The following is a 25594-nucleotide window of genomic DNA, read 5'->3' on the forward strand; positions in this document are numbered from 1 at the left end:
AAAGTCTAATAAACATGGAGATACCTTAAGAGCTATTAGGCACTTGTTCAGTAGAAGAGATGTCTTTCACAGTACCAAACATAAAGTAGTCCTCATACCTCTTGAGGTATGCATTTTAGAGCTCATGTTACTGGACTTATTTGCTTCACATGATCATTTCCATCACATCCCTTAATATAAACAATTCCTCCTAGGACACCATAAATGAATTAAGCACATGATGTCAAGGATTGTATATTAGGGCCACTCCTAGAATTTGGCATCCCTCATGATCAATTTTAGAGCTGCATGTACCTGGTGGTTAGTATGGATACTAGTTCAGAGCCACCTTCACAATCATACAATCTACTACAGAACAGCAAACAGTCTAATGTGATAACCAATTCAGTGATTTTTCATCTTGCCTGCAGAATAATTTTCATCTACATTCCATTCTGAGTGTCTCAGAAAGCTATGGTAAAGCACCACAATGCTTTACTAGGCTTCGTTACATAAGCATGCACAGAGGGGACCTAAAGTTTTTAGTGCTAATTCCAAATCATGGCGCAGTATGTTATTAAGTAGGGACTTTGTTTGGTGACATTACATTGCCACCCCTGCGCCACATGTACTATCATCATTTCTTCCTTGTTCTCAATCTCAACACTTTAATCACATTATTTTCATCTTCTCTCAAATAGCTCAGTTCCCAGTTCACTTTAATCTCTCAATTCCTCGTGTCTCACCGATCCTACTTGCCCATTATATCGTCACTGTTCATATTCCTATCTATTATTTAAATGTTGATCATAAATATACACTTCTCACTGCATATGTCCTAAGCAGATTTAAAAAGTTGATTTACACTGGACACTATGCCACATCATGTAATCTCTAGTGAAAGCACTGAATATATACTAAAGGTGGCACTGAGTATCAATGGAAATGAATGGCACAGAATATCATCTCCCCATGTCTAACTGAAGAGCCTCTGTTAGAATGTTTTAATATTCCACTGGTGGTGCACATCACCAAGAGAACCATAAAAGCATGGTAGTTTATCCCAATCTAATGTAATTGGCACAGTTACTTATGACATATTCTGTGCATTTATCATTTGTTCATCTTTATTTTATAGCTTACTTCTCCCATGGTAGATTGAAATCACTGTGTGAGAAGTTACAATCTTACTTTCATGCATTCTCTTGTAAAAGAGACCACAATTCCCAAAGCTAACATTTCTTATATTTTTAAAAATATACCCCATAAAAATGTTGCACCTAAATAAGAACACACAAATACTCAGAAAATGTTATTGTACATGCTTACAAACAAATCAAAAACTCAAATGAAAGACAACACAGTTTTTAGCATTATTTCCTTTTTTCAATTACAAAGGAACCAGATACACTGGACAAAGACAAAAAGATGGTATCAACTACCTTCCAAATAGTGTTAGTATCTGTATTTGTAAATATATTCTGGAAAACCATAAAATTATGGAGAGAGAATGGGTACTTACATTCAGGAGGAAAAATTCCAGCTCTGCCGATACACACATACAAGAACATGTCTTAGTTTCCGGAACTATTTGCTCCCTCCTTAGAGAGGTTTTCATTTGTGTGTGTATCAGCAGTGCTGAAATTTTTGGCTTGTTATTTCACCTTGTAATTTTATATTTTTGTGAAGTGGATTTTCCTTTTGAGAAACATCTTCAGGAGCAAGCAACTATTAATCCTATGATGTCTTAAAAATTTTGTGTGGTATTTTTCTTCTTTCACTTTCTTTCACCACAGGGAGATTGTTCAGGAATTTTGTCACTGACATTCATTATGAACTTCACTTTGGTTCTTCGATAATGCAAGTATTACCAGTACTGTGCTGTACTTCCTCAATACTGCATCCAAATATCAAATTCTTGTATGACAGTCTCTTATTCCTTTACATTCACCATTCCGTATTTAGCAATGAAATGTGGATTGACAAGATGTGACCCTAAAGTTCCCTCTTGTGTGAAAGATTTACGATTTGACAAGTAGTTCCAATGTCATGCAAACACTTGAGTAATCAACAAACCTTCATCCTGCAGCTCGCTTCTTACACTGTCATTCTTCACATGTAATGCCTATAGAACACAATTTCGCTTATTTCCTGTTGATATCTGTTTCACATAAGTTCACTATTGATTTACCTTACTATACATTAATCTGCAAAACAAAAACAGCCTTAATGAGAGTTCCCTGACTGATTCAAAGAATATTTATAGCAATGAAGTGCAGTGTCAATGAACATCCAATGGAATACAAATACAAGTGCACACAGCCAAAGTCTTTACATCCTTACACACCCAACAATAGACATAATAGCTCCAAAGCAAGTCACACAACACAAGCAGTTATGTTCAAGTGCCACAATGCCACAAGAAAAAGCACACTGAAAGAAATCAATCACAATGCAAAGCTCAATTCACATTTTCAGACACAGTACATTACACATTAGTTTACTTATAGTACACAGCATACACTGAAGGAGTGAAACACTTCTGCAAGCAGTAATAATAGTACAGATAAATCAAAAGGATAAACATGCAATAAAGATGGTTTCATTGGAGTAAAAGGTTGGGATACAGGTAGATGAAGTCATTTAGATAGTGTAGCAAAGCAGAGTTTGCAACAACAGAGTCCCTACAAACATAGTCTTTAATGTTTAATTGTTAAGACATACACAAAACAGATGTTTAACATCACGTAATATTCCGTATCAAACTTCTCCGTTTAGAGATATGTCCTACTTAAAAATCAATATCCCTAAGAACTGTCCTTGATGACAGACATTTAAAATTAAGTGTAGCCATATACTGGAAACTGAAGTCCCAACCACAGTGTCAACATTATTGTGTTTGTGGTATCTATGACACACACACACACACACACACACACACACACACACAGAGAGAGAGAGAGAGAGAGAGAGAGAGAGAGAGAGAGAACTACTTATTTACCCTAGCAGTGGTAATACTGGCTCCAGCAGATACATTCATTTTGCTGAGATACCTTCAATTTCAGTTCTCAGTAGCACAATCTGTGAAGAGATTTCAAATTCAGCATCTCCTCAAACTCTACATAGTACTGTTATAATTGCTGCCTAGTAGCCCTGTATACCATCATCTTCATCCTCAGCTTCTTCTTCTTCTTCTTCTTCTTCTTCTGAATAAATGCTGAGTTATCAATGCACTCATTATGCCCTTCGTTTTGTAACTGTGACATCACTGGATTTGACAAATCCAACACTTTACAAGCATATCCCATCATCTTCACCCATTTATCAATAAAAATGTAATGAGGATAATATCTTGCAATGTGTCTTACCTCCCCGTGAATTATTTTTCAAGCTTAGTATCCTGTGTGCATTGCAAGATAACAGTATACACTAGTTCGGAAAAAAATGCGGCTGCACCTTGTCGTGAGATCATATCCTACTATGGCTGGAACTTCAGTTTGTCTTTGTTAAGTAACAGCTACAGGCTCTCAGACTTCAACAATGAGGCAATGAGAAACTTAAAATTGCAGGAAGGGAAAGGATAACACAAATACAGACAGGACTTTAATAGTGGTGCATTAAAACAGTATAGGATGACATGTTTATGAATGTACGGCCGAAGGTAAGCAGGTAATGGGGACAACAAACCTTCCATAATGTGATAGGTTAGCCACGACTACATTGGGTCGGTCTTTGTGTTTCATTCTCTGGGAGCCGGAACCAAACAGGCGGTGGTGTGCACTGTTAGCATCTAAGGGCAGAACTTGGAGAAGCTGGCTGGGGCAGGATCCCGACCTGGTACACAACACAATGTACAGCACACTGTACACACACACAGACACACAGATAACGCAAATGTTTTTGACAAATATAAGTAGATTCAGATACAAAATCCAAAACTTTCTCGATACATAATGCTACTGCCTTACTGTGCAGAGCGAATCTGTTAACCGCAAAGATGACACACGGTGTTAAATTTATTTGAAATAATGAAACTTCAAAATGGCACTAAAATGTCAAAGAATCTGGGAACTGCAAAAAAAGCTGCATAAATACTACAAACTGAATTATTTTGAAAGCACAGAATGAAACATATAGTTTACATAGACAGCAGCGTCACAGGAAAAGGAAGCAGCTACACTTTCAATGTGACTGCTGATAGCTACGAAAGCACCTCGTTTGCACGCAACAAGGTTTCTGAAGGAAACTCTCATGATTTCTATTAAATAACTGCCATCCAAGGTAGTTGCATATAAGGTTATACAGAAAGTTACTTTCCCTATCACTAAAAAAGAAAAAGCTACATAGATGCTGAAAAATGTTTATTGGAATAGACAAACAAGCACTGAATTAACATATTTACTACTGTACTGATATTACCTGTCATATTATATGGTCAGCTTTTCTGTTCCTTTGTCTCAGAAGTATGTTTCATGGAAGTGAAACAAGTGCATAACAGCCTACAGTGCTTTCCTATCACTGCAAAAAAGTTAACTAGCCAAGAATTTCTTCTCTTTGTAAGAAAAGATTGAAATCAGTGGGAGCAAGAACAGTACTACAAAAAATGGATGGTCAAACACTTCACAGCGTAGCTCCTGGGATCAGCACACTCGTGGGTCAGCACCCGACACCTACACTAATCGCTCTATGCTGCTAGTTCTTTACAATTTTCAGGTTCATGATGTTTGGGGAAGACCATAATTCATTATCTATTGCCTCCACAAGACTGTCAATGAAGAGAGACAGCCACACATATTTAGTCATGGACATTTTCATAGAGCTCAGAGTGCCAGACCCATAGAATAAAGAGAAGTGATACTGAATTTCAACTGACAATATGCCCTAAGTGCACGCACCTAAGCACCCTGCTAGAACTAAAAACTGGTAAGAATGTAAGAATAGTTATGCAATTTTTATGGCACAGCTTGCCTATGCATTAAAACTATCTGAGACGTAAACCACTTCAAAAACCAGTTGTCACACCATACAAAGCTAAAAATGAATGCCAACACATATCTGTTCTGACATGCAGTGTTCTGCTGTTGAGTGTCCTTTGCTATGTAACCAAAGACAGTGGGTGGGTTTATTAGCAGTAATGTTATCTCTGTGACATGCAGACATTAAACAGTACAAGGAAACAGAAGCACAGAACTGTACTCATGTCCAGCAATTAAAATACATTAAACAGTGATGTTTGAGAATTTTTTAGATGTAAAATGAGAAATAAACCAACAAATAGTGAGTATTTCAATTACAAAGCAAAGTACATGCAGTAACTCATGTTAAAACTGTAGCCATATGAAAAAAAAGTGGTAATACTACACACAGGTAAATAAATTAAAAATAAAACCAACTTAAACGGAACACATCCACAGTAACTGACAAAAAAATTATGCCAATCTCATTTTGGATAGAAAGAATAAATGACAATGTTCGGAACTAATGGCCCTGTCATGGCAGAAATGGTCTAAATTAGGTTAGTAATTTTCATGTGACTACTAAGTAGAGACTGCTATGAATTCTCTTTATTAAACAGCTTTTGACAACACAAAATATATGCACTGTTAATAATCAGAATTTTAAAACTCTGGAACAGTAAGTATAATTGAAGACAACCATATGATGAATCTATAACACCATTTCTTTCCTAAAATAAAGATCTAAACAATACAGAATTCAAAAACTGAACTGATAATGGAATTTTAAATTATTGTGCCAAGAAGAAAAATCAAATACATTTTCAGATCCATAAGACAAACATACACAAATGGGACCACAAATCTCATTAAATGGAAGAAAGAAAAAAGTACGCTAAAACTTCAAAAGTTTAAAAGTTGGTAATATCAACTTTTTACTATATCATACCGCAATGCCATTGATTGCTAGAAAAAAATTCTTCCTTTTTGAATTAAGAAACTACTTTTTTAGAAAGGAAATGCTAACTGCTTACAATATTTTTTGTCTTTGAACTACCACGCCATGAAAGCAATGAAATGGATGGAACAAACACCAACTAATGAAGAGAAGCATTATTTTACATCACTGGAATAACTTAAATATTACACAGTTACCTATTTATTAATAATTTCAACAGAATTTGGGGCTATAGGGAAATCACTGCTCAATTAGGCAGTTCCCAATCAATATTCAGTATTTCACTTAGACAAGATACACTGACAAATCGCTGCATTACAAATTATGGGTTCAAATCTGGACAATAGCACTGGAATTACCTAATACAGAAATCTTCACTGGTTTTTCTGCTGTATAATTACTAAACCAAAAGATCACTGCCTTATTTGCAATGAAAAAAGAACAGAACATGCTACCAAATTTTCAGAAAAACACTCATGCTCCACATTGCTTTATGTGCCACTGTTGGACATAAACATGTAAATGATGTGTGACTGGGGCAGGTGGCAGAAATGAATTAAGGCATTCACCTGCTCCACAGTTACAGTTGAGTTGACAACACTGTCTACTGTGTGATGCTTTGGAAACAAGTAGCTGAAGAGGAAAACACTAAAGCAATATCTGTCAATACTATACTAATTTCAACTGTGTTTTTGATAAAAAATGTAAAAAAAAAAATCTACTGCACACAAAGTATTTTTTCCTTACTTCCTACACAATGAATTTAGTTCAACAAAGAAACAGAGAAGGTAGTAGTAGTCGGCTGTCTATCCAATATGGAATATTCTCTAGCATTTCATGCGTATGTACACAAACATATCATTTAAGCAAAATAATGATACCGTGTGTTGCAAATAAACAGTTTATGACAACAACCACTTTTGCAAATTTAGAGAGAGAAACACTGTTATTGCTGTTTCTCACTAACAACATTTACACTGTTCAGTGCAATATATGAAACTTACACAATTTACATTGCACATTCAAATTAAATACAACACAAATGTATCATAATAAACTGATCATATTGACAGGTTAGTAATTTAAGCTTCAAGTAACTTTACACTGGCTGCATTCAAGATAAAAAACAGTTCCAATGCTGAGAAAGAAAAACCCGATAAAAATGCTAGAAGCCAAAACATCGGTTTTATTTCCTAACTTGTGCTCCTAACTTGTGCTCCAAACCTTCAGTGCCCCTTATCCTCCATTATTGCAAAGGATCAGCTTTACCCTATAATTATAACTTCAAAAGGCAGTTTCAAATGCTGCATAACCAAGTGATGACACTTTCCTGCCAATCAGTACACTTGATTATGACCTGATTCTGCCAGCAGCATAAACAAGATAAAAACCAAAAAACCAGATTGGTCGTTCTTACCAGAGGCTAACAATAATTAATCAGCTGCATTTATACAGAGTCAGATTCAGAGTCAGATTACAGTCAATGAAATATAGAGATCCTTTATTAACAAACTTCTATACTGGTAATGCTAAATTTTTGACAAGTTTCCTTCCTCCTGCGAAAGAGAGGAAAAAAATAACAGTTTTGTAGATACTGAGACACTGAAAACAACTCTGAAGTTCTCGCACTCATAGATATCAAAAGACTGAGTTACAGTAGATAAAAATGTCCATCCCAGAAAACTCAGTAATCCGTGAAAACACTATGACTCCTGTCAAACATTCAATGATAAGTAATGTAGTGCTTAGAAAGAAAGGAAGAAAGAAAGTCCTGTTGGACATTTATTGGGATTTGGGCAAACTGTCTGCTTTGATGCTTTATCTGCCTATAATTTGTATATTAATATCCATCTCACGTATAGTATATAATTAATGTGAGCACATGTGAGCTGATTTATTATACATGAGCAATGGCATGGTACTCCTTTCAATAGGCTGCTGACCGCAACTTTTCACTTGTATGTGGTGGGTTTTGAAGGTCTTTGTAACTTTTTACTACCATACGCTCTGTATGAACAGTAAAAAACTAGAAAACTGATGCACGACTAGAGCAACATGAATCAGTGGCTAGATAGCCCCGTTGCAAAATAAAGGCATGGACAAATTTCGTCCAGTTAACCTTCTAAATTATCACATCAGTCAGTTTGCTGATACAGAATTCTACTGCAATGGCCTGATGCTGTATAAGGAATAAACATACCAGCCAGGACCAAGCAATACACTGACTAGCTCCCAATCAGATTAGTACTACTGGATTATTTAAAATAAATAAAAATTAAAAAAAGAAGGGGGCAAGACTAGTTCAACATTTTAGAAGGCATTCTGTAATTGGAGCACAGTGATCAGAGTAAAATACTAAAAATCAAATAAAAACAGTCTCGATTGCATTTTCAGATTTTTTATTTGTTAGCAACCGGTTGCAGCCCTTTCCCCAGACCATCTTTGGGCTTTTCCCCGCCATTATGGCTGCTGATAGCAACAGACGGAGTGAGATCCATGAAAGTGACAACTTTACTTCTACGGATCTCAATTCATTCGCCACCACCACCAGCCATAATGGTGGGGAAAAGCCTGAAGATAGTTTGAGGAAAGGTCCAAAACCGGTTGCTGACACATTAAAAATCTGAAAATGCGATCAAGACTTTTTTTATTCGATTTTTAATGCCCCCCCCCCCCCTGCCCTTGAAGCATAGACCTTGCCGCTGGTGGGGAGGCTTGTGAGTCTCAGCGACACAGATAGCCGTACCGCTGGTGCAACCACAACGGAGAGGTATCTGTTGAAAGGCCAGACAAACATGTGGTTCCTGAAGAGGGACAGCAGCCTTTCAGTAGTTGCAGGGGCAACAGTCTGGATGATTGGCTGATCTGGCCTTGTAACATTAAGCAAAACGGTCTTGCTGTGATGGTACTGCGAACGGCTGAAAGCAAGGGGAAACTACAGTTGTAATTTTTCCCAAGGGCATGCAGCTTTACTGTACGGTTAAATGATGATGAGGTCCTCTTGGGTAAAATATTCTGGAGAAAAATTAGTCCCCCATTTGGATCTCCAGGCGGGGACTACTGAGGACCACCTCGTTATCAGGAAACCGAAATCTGGCGTTCTACAGATTTGAGTGTGGAATGTCAGATACCTTAATCAGGCAGGTAGGTTAGAAAATTCAAAAAGGGAAATGGATAGGTTAAAGTTAGATATAGTGGGAATTAGTGAAGTTCAGTGGCAGGAGGAACAAGACTACAGGGTTATTAAGACAAGATCAAAAAGCGGTAATGCAGGAGTAGGTTTAATAATGAATAAAGAAATAGAAAGGTAGGTAAGCTACTATGAACAGCACAGTGAGTGCATTGTTGCAGTCAAGATAGGCATGAAGCCCACAACTAACACAATAGTACAAGTTTATACGCCAACTAGCTCTGCAGATGACAAAGAGACTAAAGAAATGTACAATGAGGTAAAGGACACTGAAGGGGAACGAAAATTTAATAGTCATGGAGGACTGGAATTCGACAGCAGGAAAAGGAAGAGAAGGAAAAGCAGTGGGTGAATATGCAATGGGGGTAAGGAATTAAAGATGAAGCCAACTGGCAGAATTTTGGACAGAGCTTAACTTAATCATAGCTAACACTTGGTTCAAGAATCATAAAAGAAGGTTCTACACATGGAAGAATCCTGGAGATACTAGAAGGTATCAGATAGATTATATAATGGTAAGACAGAGATTTAGGAACCAGGTATTAAATTGTAAGACATTTCCAGTTGCAGATGTGGACTCTGAACACAATCTGTTGGTTACGAGCTGTAGATTAAAACTGAAGAAACTGCAAAAAGGAGATGGGACCTGGATAAACTAAACGAAACAGAGGTTGTAGAGAGTGTCAGAAAGAGCATTAGGGAACAACTGACAAATACAGGGGGAAGAAATACAGTAGAAGAAGAATGGATAGCTTCCAGAGAGAAAATAGTGAAGGCCGCAGAGGATCAAGTAGGTAAAAAGACGAGGGATTGTAGAAATCTTTGGGTAACAGAAGAATATTGAATTTAATTGATGAAAGGAGAAAATATAAAAATGCAGTAAATGAAGCAGGCAAAAAGGAATACAAACATCTCAAAAATGAGATGGACAGCAAGTGAAAAATTGCTAAGCAGGAATGGCTAGAGGACAAATGTAAGGATGTAGAGGCTTATCTCACTAGGGGTAAGATAGATACTGCCTACAGGAAAATTGAAGAGATGTTTGGAGAAAAGGGAACCACCTGTATATATACCAAGAGCTCACATGGAAAACCAGTTCTAAGCAAAGAAGGGAAAACAGAAAGGTGGAAAGAGTATATAGAGGGTCTATACAAGAGCAATGAACTTGACGGCAATATTATGGAAATGGAGGAGGACGTAGATGAATATGAAATGGGAGGCACGATATTGCGTTAAGAGTTTGACAGAGCACTGAAAGACCCAAGTCGAAACAAGGCCACGGGCGTAGACAACATTCCGTTAGAGCTACTGATAGCACTGGGAGAGCCAGCCCTGACAAAACTCTACCATCTGGTGAGCAAGATGTAAGATACAAGCGAAATACCCTCAGACTTCAAGAATAATATAATAAATACAATCCCAAAGAAAGCAGGTGTTGACAGGTGTGAAAATTACCGAACTATCGGTTTAATAAGCCACAGCTGCAAAATACTAACACAAATTCTTTACAGATGAATGGAAAAACTGGAAGAAGCTGACCTTGGAGAAGATCAGTTTGGATTCCATAGAAATGTTGGAACACGTGAGTCAATACTGACCCTGCAACTTATCTTCAGAGATAGATTAAGAAAAGGCAAACCAACGTTCCTAGCATTTGTAGACTTAGAGAAAGCTTTTGACAATGTTGACTGGAATACTCTCTTTCAAATTCTGAAGGTGGCAGGGGTGAAATACAGGGAGCGAAAGGCTATTTGCAATTTGTACAGAAACCAGATGGCAGTTATAAGAGTGGAGGAGCATGAAAGAGAAGCAGTGGTTGGGAAGGGAGTGAGACAGGGTTGTAGCCTATCCCCGATGTTACTCAGTCTGTATATTGAGCAAGCAGTAAAGGAAACAAAAGAAAATTTTGGAGTAGTCCATGGAGAAGAAATAAAAACTCTGAGATTTGCCGATGACATTGTAATTCTGTCAGAGACAGCAAAGGACCTGGAAGAGCAGCTGAACGGACTGGACAGTGTCTTGAAAGGAGGATATAAGATGAACATCAACAAAAGCAAAACAAGGATAATGGAATGTAGTCGAATTAAATCAGATGATGCTGTGGGAATTGGATCAGGAAATGAGACACTTTAAGTAGTAGACGAGTTTTGCTATTTGGGGTGCAAAATATCTGATGATGGTCGAAGTAGAGAGGATACCAAATGTAGACTGGCAATGTCAAGGAAAGTGTTTCTGAAGAAGAGAAATTTGTTAACATCGAGTGTAGATTTAAGGGTCAGGAAGTCTCTTCTGAAAGTATTTGTATGGAATGTAGCCACAAATGGAAGTGAAACATGGACAATAAATAGTTGAGACAAGAAGAGAGTAGAAGTTTTCGAAATGTGGTGCTACAGAACAATGCTGAAGATTAGATGGGTAGATCACATAACTAGTGAGGAGGTACTGAACAGAATTGGGGAGAAGAGAAATTTGTGGCACAACTTGACTAGAAGAAGTGATCAGTTGGTAGGACATGTTCTGAGGCATCAAAGAATCACTACTTTAGTATTGGAGGGCAGCGTAGAGGGTAAAAATCGTAGAGTGAGACAAAGAGATGAATACACTAAGCAAATTCAGAAGGATGTAGGTTGCAGCATTTAGTCTGAGATGTAGAAGCTTGCACAAGATAGAGTAGCATAGAGGGCTGCCTCAAACCAGTATCTGGAATGAAGACCACAACACACAACAAGTCTACTTCAGTTTAATCACACTAATGTTGCTCGCATTCATTTAAGTACATTTATTTCTACAACATGTTCAATTTACTAATCAACCAACAGAACTGAGTCCATACGCATCAAGTCACACAAAAATAAACACAGCATGCAAATATGACAAAGCTTACAGTGAGAAGGTTTAAACACAAACCGCTTGTGCTTTGAAACGCATGAATCTATAAATTGTATAACATGCACATGCAGTTACAAAACGCAACTTAGCTCATACAAGACAATGTACACTCTTAAAGAGAACAAGTGTAAGCAATCAACAGGAGACATATTTTCACATATTTAGAGGAATTCTATATTTGAGCCAGTGACTACTTTGATCCAAATCTTCATACGAAATTGAATTTCCGTGGTTTCCATTATAGAACATTTTTCTGTGAAGCTGGAAAAAAATTTCAATTTAAAACAAAAGAAAGCGTATTGAGCCACTTACCCGAGGAACAACATTTTGATACCATCCATATCAGGATTGATTTATTTATTGTGATGTGGATTGCATGGGAACTGTGGCTAGGGAGTGATTAGTAGTAGTTTGAGAATTAATTCCCCAACATTATATTGAATTAAAAGGATTTGTGATATTTTTCATAGTATTTTCTTCTGTTACACCTGGAAAACTGGCACCTCTTTCAAAATACCCTTTTTTATCCACCATCCTTTCTATACATCATAGAAGAACAGCATGAGGACCTCAGCCAAAATAAACTCTTACCACTGAAATTCTTCCCTGTGACAACTACTGTGATGATAATATCAATCTTGGAATATCCAATGAATTTGTAGTATACAGCAAATTTAAACAAGTAATTAAATTTATCAATGTTATTCAGCTTTCAATAGAGTTTCCTTAAAATAATTGCTCAAATATGGCACTGTTGACCATAATGATCAACAGAAAAATAATAAATTAGCAGAACAATTAAACAATCTGTAAATACAGGTTGAAGAGCACTTGTGCTCTCATACAGCCCACTCTGTGTCAGATAAGTGATAACTGTGTTTTTCCTAATTGTTTCACTCGTTGTCAAGAGCAGCAGCAGTCAAAATGGATTTAGTCCAATACAACAATAGAAGCATCTTACCACTGAACAGCAATACCAGTTATCATATTTTACCTATTTTTTCTGTCTCAGTGCTGCTCTACGCAAAAATTAAGCATTTTTCCAAAGACAATTGACAAATATACTTCAGAACATATGACATTTGCTGTTCTGTGAGATGATCACATACTCGCTGTTCAGCGAGATGATCACATACTCATTTATTCAACTTCTGTCATTTCCCACACTCTCTGGACCAAGAAAATATAGTACTTAGTGTGTCCTTCACAGCTCCAGTGGACCATATAGTCAGACAAGAATTCAAATCTCCTTGACCCCACAGTTCTTCACTGTTTACAATTCCTATGAACTACAGTGTAGTTTGTGACAAAACGAGATGATATCCCTGTCAGACAATGTGATGATATACATGCACAGTATGACAGCACAATGAGAGCTAGCAGCCATGTGGTGGTTAGCTTATTTAAGAGGAGTGAGTCAGCATGCACTGGACAGCAAGGGTCTTGCTGACAGACACATGTTCTTGGCTGGTGGAGAGAAAAACCCAGCCATTGAGAACGATGTCAGCTGTCCACTCTCGAAGAAATGACAGCTCTTAGACAGACTGTAAAAATGGCATACTGATGTTTTGCATTGTTCACATTAGCCGTGATATTTCAGTTATCTGTGCATCACATACACTATGCAGGGATAAAACCATTAACATTCATATAAACTTTATTTTATTTTAAAGCCCTAGGTAAGATCAGAATCACTGAAAGTTATTGTCTAAGGATGTATTCATGGCTCAGTATTTTCTAAACAATCCCTGTGAAGTATGTTTCCTGTGTTGAGTCCAAATGCCTTTTTTATATTTACAAATGGTAGTGTTGTTGTGGTATTTAGCCCAAAGACTGATTTGATGCAGTTCTCCATGCTAGTCTATCCTGTGCAAGTCTCTGCTTAACTATTGTGACCCACATCTGGTGAACCTTGACCTTTGCTCCTAACTGGGGTTTTAAAATAATATAAAAGTTCTTTCTTAATATCAACAATTTTATCCTGGCAGTGGAAGGCGCTGGATGGATAACCATTTAATGTTAGTAGCTCATCCATATCAAAGGGGTTTTGCACCCTCACATTTTGTTCCTGTGAACATTTATCATTGAAATCGCCTAATACATATTCCTTAAAAATTACAATGTAGTGCTGATTTAACATTAATCAACACATGTGAGAACGTAAGTTCTGTAAATGGTTTATTATACTCAGACAAATGTGCAGAGTGTCGTGAATCATAGAACCAGTATGGCAAACCGGACTTACTAATGCTAAATTATACACGTCCCTCCGAAGACACTGAATCATCGACTAACTATCGTTAAGTCCGAACAACTTTTAGCATCGAAAGCCTAGCATCACTGTGGATGCAAAGTTCCATCAAAAGTTAAAGTACTCGGTGCTGCTCATGATGTGCCAAACATAAAGCCCCTCCAGAATTTACAGTCCTGAATTTAGCACTTCTCATGAGAAATACTTTATTAATGTGGTTAACTTGCAACCCAAATTGTCACAGCTGTCTCGCAAATGTGTCTCGTACAGTTGTCTCCTCTCTACATGCACATCTCAGAGTATACACCCTTTATCTCCCATTAGCACCCTCCAACTGACACTACCCTGATTCGCTTCTCATCAGCATCTGTTGGCCTCTTCCTGAGAGTTTTATCAATTTTGTTAACGGCATTAATTGATTTCTAAGTACAGTAATGAAGCATTTTTGTTGGTTTCATGTAGCTGTGGAACTACTGGCAGTATTAGAGCTCTGACAGCCACCTCAATTTTATATTTAATTTGCTGTTTTTACTGCCTGAATATCTCTATTCATTTGTGAAATATTGTCACTGCCATCATCTATTATTTTGGTGTCTGAATACCAAAATTTGGATACTGTTTTTGATGTCTCAGTTCCTAATCTAATTATATAAGTACTGTCTGATTAATTTGACTGCATCCTATTACCCTTGTCTTACTTTTGTTGATGTTCATCTTGTAACCTCTTTCCATGACACGATTCTTCTTCCAAACCTTTGCTGTCTCTGACAAAATTACAATGTCATCAGAAAACCTGTGTTTCTGCACAAGTAACAGATAAACTTTAGCTACCTGTACTTTAACCATGATAACTTAGTCTAAATCAAGACTGTTCATGCTAGTGTTCTACGCAGCAATGAGACTGGCTCTTGCTCCATGGAGCACAGGCCCTAGGAGTGAGAGTGTCCACCGAAAAAAGTAGTACCATAGAGTGACAGGTGCATCGTAGAATGCGTCATGTGGTGCACAGTGGCCCCAAGCTCAATCTATCAGAAGTAATAGTGTCGCAAATAAAATATAGCAGATGCCGTTTTTCTTAGTCATAAACAAGCAAATGTTCTGAAGACTGATTCGAAATAGGGGAACCTCAAGAAAAATCTCAGAAATATTGATCAAACACATGTAACTGTTAATCATTAAAAAAGTGTTGCAGTGAACTTAATAACAAACACTTTATAATGAAAGGGAAAGACCTGCAAGCAAATAAACGCCACAGACTAAAAGTAACTATAAACTACGAGGACAAATCAGAAAGTCTTTGCCCCTATTTTTTACTAACCAAAATAAGGTACATACAGCTAAGGTACTTATTATTATATGTACTATTCTATGTGCCCGACTATTTTTCCTCATAGTCCTCACACCATTTCAGACATTTGTTCCACCACAGCACTAAATCTGAGACAACCCTATGATAAAATTCGTCCGACTGACTGTGGAACCACCATCAGATGTTGCCTTTGCTTCATAGTTGCACGTGAATCGCTGTCCTGCTAGTAACTTCTTCAGTGGATTGAGAATGCACAAATAAATAGGGGCAAGGTCTGGACTGTATGCTGGGTAGCCCAGACTCTCCCAGTGAAACGACCGGAGCTTGTCGGCAGTTCTGATCACCACAACTGGCCTTGCGCTGCCATGGGGGTAATCACATTGCCATCGAGGATCCTTCAGCAGTTCTTGTTATCGGCAGCCTGTAGACATGACAGTGTGGAACAGTAATTATCAGTACTGATGGCTGCACCTATTGACAAATGAACCACACTCTTCCTCCCCTTTCCTGCCCTGGGTGCTGATATTCCCTGCTCGGGTTGGCAGGAGAGGTCCATAACCACCCTAGAAGACCGTTAACAGCACTTTCCCGACAGATGGCACTGAACAGAATTTTTTTGTCTCAAGTGAATCTGGATGTTTCCACACCATGCTCCCCCTTCAATTCCAGCATGAAATGCAGTATCCATATTTCATTGTCAGTAACAACAGTCCAGAAAACTGTCATCCTCCTCGCAGGTGACTCAGTGAAGCACTAATTCTCTTGCCATTTATCGTACCATTCAACTGTTTAGGCATCCTCCGACATGAAACCTTCCAGCACCCTAAGGACCCATGAACATGGTCTTAAACACTCCCAGATAAAAAAATGCCAAGCTCCTGAGAAATGTCTTGAGGTGTACATGCCAATCCAATTTCACCATTGCATTCATGTTGGATATGACGTCATCCTGTGACAAACGTGGTGTCCCCAAATGCTTATTGTAATGCAAGTTTTCACAGCCTTTTTCGACCTTTCAACACCACCATCTCACACTTCTCACAGTAAAACACTGTTCCTCACACAGGAACTGCATTTCCCTGTGGATTTCAATGGGCACTCATTCTTTGTGCGAGAGGAAATGAATCAAGACTTCACTGCTCCTACACTGTCAACATGTCAAGCACAATCACCATCTTCAACAATTGACAGCAGCACTATTCCGCCGTGCTACTGCCAAATAAGGCCCGGGCCAAACAGATATGTTGACTCTGCATTTACAACTGTAATTTGGATAAAAAGGGGGGGGGGGGGAGGGGTGCAAAGACTTCCCGATTTGCAAACAGAAATGAGTAAGTTAATCACTGATCACAATATCTAGCAATCAGCTAACACCTACAGAACAGTGAGAAACCAAAACAAAATGAAGACACAGGAAATCAGTACAAAATAATTTTCTATTATTTCCTTCTCAATATCTTTGTTTTTTCTTGCATTGGACTCTCAATGTTGGGCACTAGTTGTAGACACTATTCTCCTTCTGCTATTAAAAGACACTCTTAAATCAAGTAGTCTGTAGAAAATGGTTTCAGATCATTAAATATCTTACAAGAAAGTTTCCAGCTGATTCTCTCTGCAGATTCTCTTCCTAGATGATCTCCTTGCTGCAAATAATGGGACTACTTCTCCACAACATATCTGTTATTGAAGCTAAAAACTACCATCGCAATTGCTGCTTAAGTGAAGATGGAGCTATTTAATGCTTTTGTCATTACATTGAAAAAAATACAAATTTTTTAATTAAGTGGTGAATACTACAGACTGGCTTTCAGGTCATGGATTACTGCCTCACACTTGTCATGTAAGTATCATGTGATTTATGGCATAATGCCACAGCAAACTGAATTACTCAATAGGACTTAGCACTTTATGACAATTTGCATATCTATCAAAATTGGTAAAAAGATACTGACTCCCATGTACCGGATGATTATATTTAAACTAATGATGTTTTGAGTGCTGCAGTCCAGGGTATACAGGGTGTTACAAAAAGGTACGGCCAAACTTTCAGGAAACATTCCTCACACACAAAGAAAGAAAATATGTTATGTGGACATGTGTCCGGAAACGCTTACTTTCCATGTTAGAGCTCATTTTACTACTTCTCTTCAAATCACATTAATCATGGAATGGAAACACACAGCAACAGAACGTACCAGCGTGACTTCAAACACCTTGTTACAGGAAATGCTCAAAATGTCCTCCGTTAGCGAGGATACATGCATCCACCCTCCGTCGCATGGAATCCCTGATGCGCTGATGCAGCCCTGGAGAATGGCGTATTGTATCACAGCCGTCCACAATACGAGCACGAAGAGTCTCTACATTTGGTACCAGGGTTACGTAGACAAGAGCTTTCAAATGCCCCCATAAATGAAAGTCAAGGGGGTTGAGGTCAGGAGAGCGTGGAGGCCATGGAATTGGTCCGCCTTTACCAATCCATCGGTCACCGAATCTATTGTTGAGAAGCGTACGAACACTTGGACCGAAATGTGCAGCAGCTCCATCGTGCATGAACCACATGTTGTGTCGTACTTGTAGAGGCACATGTTCTAGCAGCACAGGTAGAGTATCCCGTATGAAATCACGGCGGTGAATCGAGGAAGTACAGTACATACTGATGAAAATAAAATGAGCTCTAACATGGAAATTAAGCATTTCCGGACACATGTCCACATAACATCTTTTCTTTATTTGTGTGTGAGGAATGTTTACTGAAAGTTTGGCCGTACCTTTTTGTAACACCCTGTATACATTGCAGGATGCTAAAACACTGTAGGTATGTTCATTAATTAGTGTGCACATTGAGTATGCTGAAGGAAAAGAAGTTCCACTTTCTGCCACCAGGTGAAAATATGGCACTGTAGGCAGTCAGAATGTGAAATGTTTGCTGTTTTGACATGAGTATGCTGTTTGTCACTTGGTGACACATGTTGATTTCTTTTGTGAAGTACTGTTGGTTTAAAGGCTTAAAAAGGTTGAAGTTCTCTGTGCCATACACAATGACTAGGCCTACTGAGAACAAATACTGTGCAATACTGGTAAAGTAGTTTTACCAAAGTTGCAGCAATAGTAGTGCTGCATCCCAGGAATATTGCTGACAGATAAAGCTGCAAAGAGGCCCCATACCAATAAATGGTCTAAGGAGGGAGACGGAGGTGACCCATTTCCATGGCAGTTGCTGATTAAGTTTCTGTAGCTATAGCCAACCATGCAGCACATACATGCCTTAAATTCTGCAACCAGTGCTCATGCTGTGACATGCAAATTATCTCTTCCTGGTCAACAGTTCAAAAGATTTTGCAGTGCATTTTACGCTGGTATCCCTGCAAGATTAAGGACATGCAACAAATGAAGCCCAAGACAGGCTATAAAGCCATGAATTTGCCCTTTTTTTTCCACACCTGGAAATGGATGACATGTGACCAGGGAATATTCTCTGGATGCATGGGACACAATTTACTCGGCACAGTGCCATGAATGCATAGAAATGCCACATCTGGGGTTCTACTCCATCACATGTTGCGCAGGAACATCTGCTGCACTCATCTTACGTGATTGTGGTGTGGTTTCACAAGCTCCTTCATCCCCGGATGGTTTTTCTTTGAGGAGATGACACCTCGCGGGCCTGTTAGGTGACAGCGACATTTGCATATTATGAGTACCTAGTTCTGCAACAGGTGATTCCAGTTTTGCAAGAATGCAACTGTGGCCACACTACTATTTTTATGCAAGATGGGGTGACATTACATCTCTCTTGCCAGGTGGAAAATTTACTTCAAGAAATCTGTGGCAATGACTGCATCATCTCTAAGCAATTTCAAGATGTGGGCCTTCCACATCCTCTGACCTAAATCCATGACTTCTGGTTGTTTGGATATCTGAAAGACTGTGTATCAGGACTGTAAACAGACTCTTCCTGATCAGAAGGAAAGCACCAACAACATATCACTCTGCTTACAATGATATGCTTGTGAGCAACTGTCGACATTCCTGAGTCGGGAGACCACATTAAACACATGTAGTAACTTGTGACCAAATCCTAATAAGCACACCAGAACTATTTTTGTCACGTGTTCCATCGTTCTTCACCTCTTCCTAAAACAACACCACATTAACTGCTTACAGGGCCATATTTTCACCTTGTTGCAGAAAGTGGAACACTAATTTTTTCCAGCATACCCTGTGAGCACACCAATTAATAAACATACCTATGATGATTCAGCAACCTGTGATGTATAAGCCCGCACTGCAGCACTCAAAACATCATCAGTTTAATTATAACCACCTGGTAGCGCTAAAAACAGTTATTGTTAAAATTTTGTCATGTGACAACTGAGGCCAGCAGGCAAGATGTCCTGTGGCTCTTACTGTCACTCTCTCACTCATCGTTCTGTTTACGTAAAGAAGACTACATGCTAGACAATCAGCCTTGGTGAGTGGCCCTGATCTAGATTATTAATTTCAGGGCACTGATATTTTAAAGTAAATGAGAAGGTTTTGTTAATGAGGTGAACAAGGAAACACACACCACACAAACAGCCACGAGAGAGAGAGAGAGAGAGAGAGAGAGAGAGTGTATTTGGGTTTAGTGATTAATGGAAGTCAAAGGAAAGCTAAATCTGGATGCCTGATGGCAATTTGTTACCACTGCAGCACTACTATGCACAAAAATAACAAACTTACCATACTGCTCATAAATGGGCATAAATAACCAATACAGCCAGAGGGGTGGGGGAGTTTGTAAAGTTCTGTCTTGTTTTTATGCCTTAAGTGAATATGGAGTATTTTGTACATTGTACATCACTAAATTTATAAATAATCATCAGATTACATTCCTCTGTATTTATTTTGACATGGAAATCCAAATGTTGTGAGGAAAGAAGAAATGCACAAAGCCTGTTTACTAGAGTACCTGATGTCCTTGCATACAGTAAGTGGGCGGCAGCAGCAGCAGCATCCTTTGGTATCAAACATATATTTGATAAAATTTTGAAATTTATTTAATGAAATTAAATCCAGCCTTACAGAATACTCTAGCAGAAAAAACTAGTTCATAACTTCAGCAGCAAGGAATGTTGCAAAAGCAAGCCACAAGACTAACGTCCTTACCTGACGTGAACCGGATGTGATGGACTTGCTGCCACCGTACCATCTTCAAACACAGGGTTATCCATTGAATATGTAGTTGGAGGTGGTGATTTTGACTTTTTCATGCTAGTCAGACGACGCATTAAACCAACACCTTTCTCTTTTTTCTCTTTTGCCTGTAAAACAAAGAAGATATGAAGAAATTATGACAGATATCATGTTTAGTGTCCAATCTGGCCTGTCATGTGTAAGGAAAATCAATAACTCTCCCGTCACTCTACTAAAGGCGACACAAAATCCAAGAAAGGAATATCTCTTTTAAATATCTGCATAGCTCCAAGAGGAGATGAGATTCACATGACAAGTGGTTTATGGCAATTGCTATATATATACACACACAGAAGATTGCATCATGAGTGGTGCTGATCATTTTGATAATTCTCTTGGAGTCATCCAAAGAGGAAAAATTTGTTATTTACACTGGCACAGAAACAATGAAATGTGATGAACTTGATGCCTTACGTCAGTTCAAGCTTGTCAAGCTATTAGTGAAGTTTATTGTGATGTCCACTGAGGATGTAATTATCACATACACTACCTACACACTGCAATATGTCATGGCATTACAATTCACTGAACTTAGGAAATGACATCTGCTGAACCAATATTACGTGAGTTTCGGTAATACGGTACTGTACTTTACATACATCTATGCCCATGTTCTAGGGATTTATTTTTTCCTAAATTTTGTAGACTTCTGAAGATTGAGTATTCTGTCAAAACCAATTAAGTGAAATGAATATTTGCATTTTACAACTGATGTTCAAATTTTATTTTGAAAAAAATATATACCACAAGTGCTAGAAAGTAACAGTTATGAATAATGTGATGACACTAACAGAGTTAACGTGAAATATGTGTTACTTCATTATGAAAAAGCTATACTGGTACTACTGAAGTGACTTATGTCAACATAAAAGATCTTTCTACTAAATGGATCTGTTTACTAGCCAAGTATGAAAAGTGTTGATTCCCATTATCCTTTTACAAGCTATTATAAAGGGTTGTCATCAGAAACAGTCTGAAAAGCTTGTAAGTGTGTTGCAGGGTAAGTTTTGGTGAGAATAGTTAAGAAAATTTAATACAGTGCATCATTTCAGAGTTAATTAACACTGAAGTTAGCCAATCAGGCTGTTGCACATGTAAATTCAAGCAGCACGCCAAATACACTATGTGTCAGTAGTTCTCACAGCAATGATAATAACACATGAGACTGCGCAGCTTCTGGCTCAAGTGTCTGGGCTTCTGGTTCAATCCTTACTACCATTCCATGTCCAGTTTTTGCATTGCTCTCTTTGGTTTTCGGAAACTGATCGAAGAACACGTTTGGCGACACCGCTTGAGTTTGTGTATGCAATGGTGCCTGAATCTGTGCATGCAATGGACTCATTGTCTAATTTCAATGCTAATTAACTCAGAAACAGTGCAATATATCGAATTCTTTCTTAACAATTATTTCTCAGCACAACCTACCCTGAAACACCCTTACAAGCTTTCCAGACTGTGTCTGACCAACATTTGTAAAATGTGGGAGTCAGAGAGAACATCAGCTATGTTCCGTATCATGCTAACTAGTTAAATTACTATAGTTACATAGTCTTACTCCTGTCAGATTACAAAACTCTACATCATAACACAAGTAATTGTAACTGGGAAAAGGAAGATTTATAAACAACCAGCATTTTGCTGCTGCAGACAAGCAGAAGCTATGGGACTTGAGCGTAAGTACCCACCAGTGCCACAACACATGGGGCCTACTACATACTTTCAATGCTGCTAATTACCCAAACAAAGTAAATAATTTTTAAGTGTGTCTATCATCATTACTTCTCGAATGTAGGTAACTACTGGCCAGCCACTCTTTCTCCTTTTCATTCACATTTACCTTGCAAAAATTTTACTTTTGGAATGTCAACAATATCATTGTCAAGGCTAGTAGCAGTCTCTTTTTTTCATAATACTGTTGAATTTTACTTTTGATACATAGTAAGTTCAGTTGAGAAAACTGTAAATTAAAAGGAGACAGAATGGCTGTCCATTAGTTACCTTCAAAAAGCAAAGTTCCAAGTGAAGACAATAAAACCACCTAAAAATTATTTGCTCCGTTGACACGACCTTGTCATGCTGATACTGTGAATAGCTGAAAGCAACAGGAAACTACAGCTATTTGTTTGTCCCCTGTAGGGCATGCAGCTCTACTGTGTGGTTAAATGGTGATGGCACCCTCTCCCATTATTCAGGAGGTAAAATAGTCCTCCATTTGGATCTTCAGGTGGGCACCGCTTAGGAGGGTGCCAGAGATACAAGACTGGCATTCTTGGGGCTATTTGTTTTTATGAGTGTTAGGTCATGCTCCAAGGCTATTCCTCTGCCTACTGTTTCATCTCTCAATGCTGGAGAAATCATCAGGAGCCAGCCATCTAGCAATAACTTAGTAATAGGCAAAATGAAAGCTAGCCAATGTTTACATACTGATAAAGACATTCTAATACTTCCAGCAGATAAGGGTAGTGCTACAGTGATAATGAGGAAGGAAGATTGCCACACAGTAAAGTACATTACAACCAGCAAAATAGAAAGAGCTTACAGGAGATCCCAGAAGTTCTCTCCTTACAATAAAGGATAAGTTAATAAAAGCCTTTTTCATCTCTCCCCAGACAAGAAGGATTTTACTAAATCAGAAGCATTATCACTAAAACTGCATGATTTGCCACAAATTTACAAACCTCACATTCCATTAACACCTACTGTTAGCTCTACTGATTGATCTATGGGGCTGCCAAACACTTCGCCACTATGGCCATTTAAAGGAAAAACTTACACTTACATTAGAGAATCTAATCATTTTATCAAAAAATTAAAATCCTTCAGGTTCAGTTCAAGTGATATTATGGTAAGTTTTGGTCCCTCTTAATGGGATGACGTTACAAAAGTTGGAAAGTATTTTTGCAAAAAGACATGTCAGATCTATTTAAAGATTGTCTCAGATCAACTTACTTTCAATGGGGCAACAAGTTCTATGAGCAAACCTATGGTGTGGCTGTGGGGAACACACTGAGCACAGAGTCTGTCCTCAGATGGCAATAAGAAACCTTCATGTCAGTTTCAGTACAGGGATGGTACTTTCATTATATGGCCTCATGGAGAAAACGAACTCTCAGAATTTCTAAATTTTCTGAATTATATTAATCCCAATATACAGTTCACTATGGAAAGAGGAGTTCCAGTTTCATTTTTGAATGTAAACAGGTTGATTTTTTCCACCTTTAAAAAAGTCTAGGGATTGATCGATGAGAGAATACGGAAAAAAAAGGTATAATGAATTTACGTCCAGAAATGCATGGTTTTCATGTTAGAGACCATTTATTCGATCATATATTGTTACAGAGACTTTGGTCAAATACATGCTGTACCATGCAACCACAGTTACAGTATGTGTTGAAAATGTTTTCCATGTGCCTCAGTGCATGATCGTACACCCCATAGCATGTTCTTTCGCACATATTTGCATCAACCAGGCTCCATCCGAACAGTGTCAACAGCAGCACGACTACACTGCTACAGTGCATCCACATCTGGAATGGGTTCTGCATACACGATACTTTTTAGATGACCACATAACCAGAAATCTCAAGGGTTGAGATCAGATGAACAAGCAGGCTATGCAACTGGACCTCTTGTCCGATCCATCAAGCAGGGAAGACACAATTGAGATGCGTCTGGATGTTAACAGTGAAGTGGGCTGGAGCATCATGCAGCAGCCACATAATCCTTCCCCTTCTTCCAGCCGGGGAGGCAAAGACACCTGCAAGGAATGCCAATAGTTCCGGCCTGTTAGGCAACATGGAAGGATGACTGATCCCAAAATATTGTTGTCTATTATCCCAGACTACACTTCGGGCTGCACCGATACTGGTGATTCACTGTCACCATACCATGGGGGTTCTGCATACCATCCCACATATGACCATTATGAAAGTTGAAGATATCCACATAAAGGTGACCTCGTCTTTGAATAGAATGGATGACACAAATCCTAGAATCATGGTTGCCTTGTGAAGGAACCAGTGACAGAACTACTACTGATGTGAAAAGTCTGTAGCTAGTAAGCCCTGCACATGCTTTAAGTGATAAGGGTAGCAACAATTGTCATGAAGATTGTTCCACATTGTCATCTGGCTACCCTGTACTGACGGGCAAACTGCCTGGTACTGACACTGCAGTCACCTTCCACAGCGTTAACCACATTTTCCTCCAAATCTGATGTCTGAACATTTCAGATATGTCCTTCATGATTTCCTGCTTCCTGAAATGACTCTGTGTCAGACAAATGACAAAACACTGTTGCAAACATTGAATGTAGTGGCTATTGTCATTGGGGATAGGTCTCCTGATACAATCTAACTGCTCGCCACCCATTTCCATTTGCCTTTCCATAAGCAAACACCATGTTGGCAAGGTCTCGATGCAAATATGAAACCATTGTGTACACTGCTGTATCACATCCACTACAAGGTGAGTCAGCAAGAGAAGTGAATCGGACACATTATCAACTACTATGGCAGGAGAGGCACAGTCTCTGTAACAATATATGATTCTTTAAATGGTCTCTAAGATGGAAACCATGCATTTCCAGACACAAGTCCATTAAACCTTTTTTGTTCCGTATCCTCTCATCCATCAATCCCTATACTCAGGCTGCTGAAACTTTGCACTTGACATACGCATTTGAAGTTGGCAGCGAAACACCTGACATGCGAAGAATGAGAAGTGCGAGGCGCAAGGCGTGGGGCATGAATCAATGCCAGCTGGCCCGCTTTGTTTCGTGTGAACAAAAACAATGTGCATTGTGTATCACTTCTATTGTGTGCTT

At 38.5% G+C, this 25594-nt stretch overlaps 1 protein-coding gene across 1 annotated transcript in view; it reads right to left on the bottom strand.

Annotated features, from left to right (window-relative positions):
- LOC126198464 (E3 ubiquitin-protein ligase SH3RF1) overlaps positions 1–25594 on the bottom strand; it is a 254667-nt gene that overhangs the window by 67356 nt on the left and 161717 nt on the right. The window contains exons 12-13 of the mRNA XM_049934810.1: positions 20683–20837; positions 3667–3813 (exon numbers count right to left, since the gene is read on the bottom strand). Coding sequence (XP_049790767.1) covers positions 3667–3813; positions 20683–20837 — 302 coding nt within the window. The remainder of the gene's footprint in view (positions 1–3666; positions 3814–20682; positions 20838–25594) is intronic.

The sequence above is a fragment of the Schistocerca nitens genome, chromosome 8 (assembly GCF_023898315.1).
Source record: "Schistocerca nitens isolate TAMUIC-IGC-003100 chromosome 8, iqSchNite1.1, whole genome shotgun sequence".
Classification (NCBI taxonomy): domain Eukaryota; kingdom Metazoa; phylum Arthropoda; class Insecta; order Orthoptera; family Acrididae; genus Schistocerca; species Schistocerca nitens.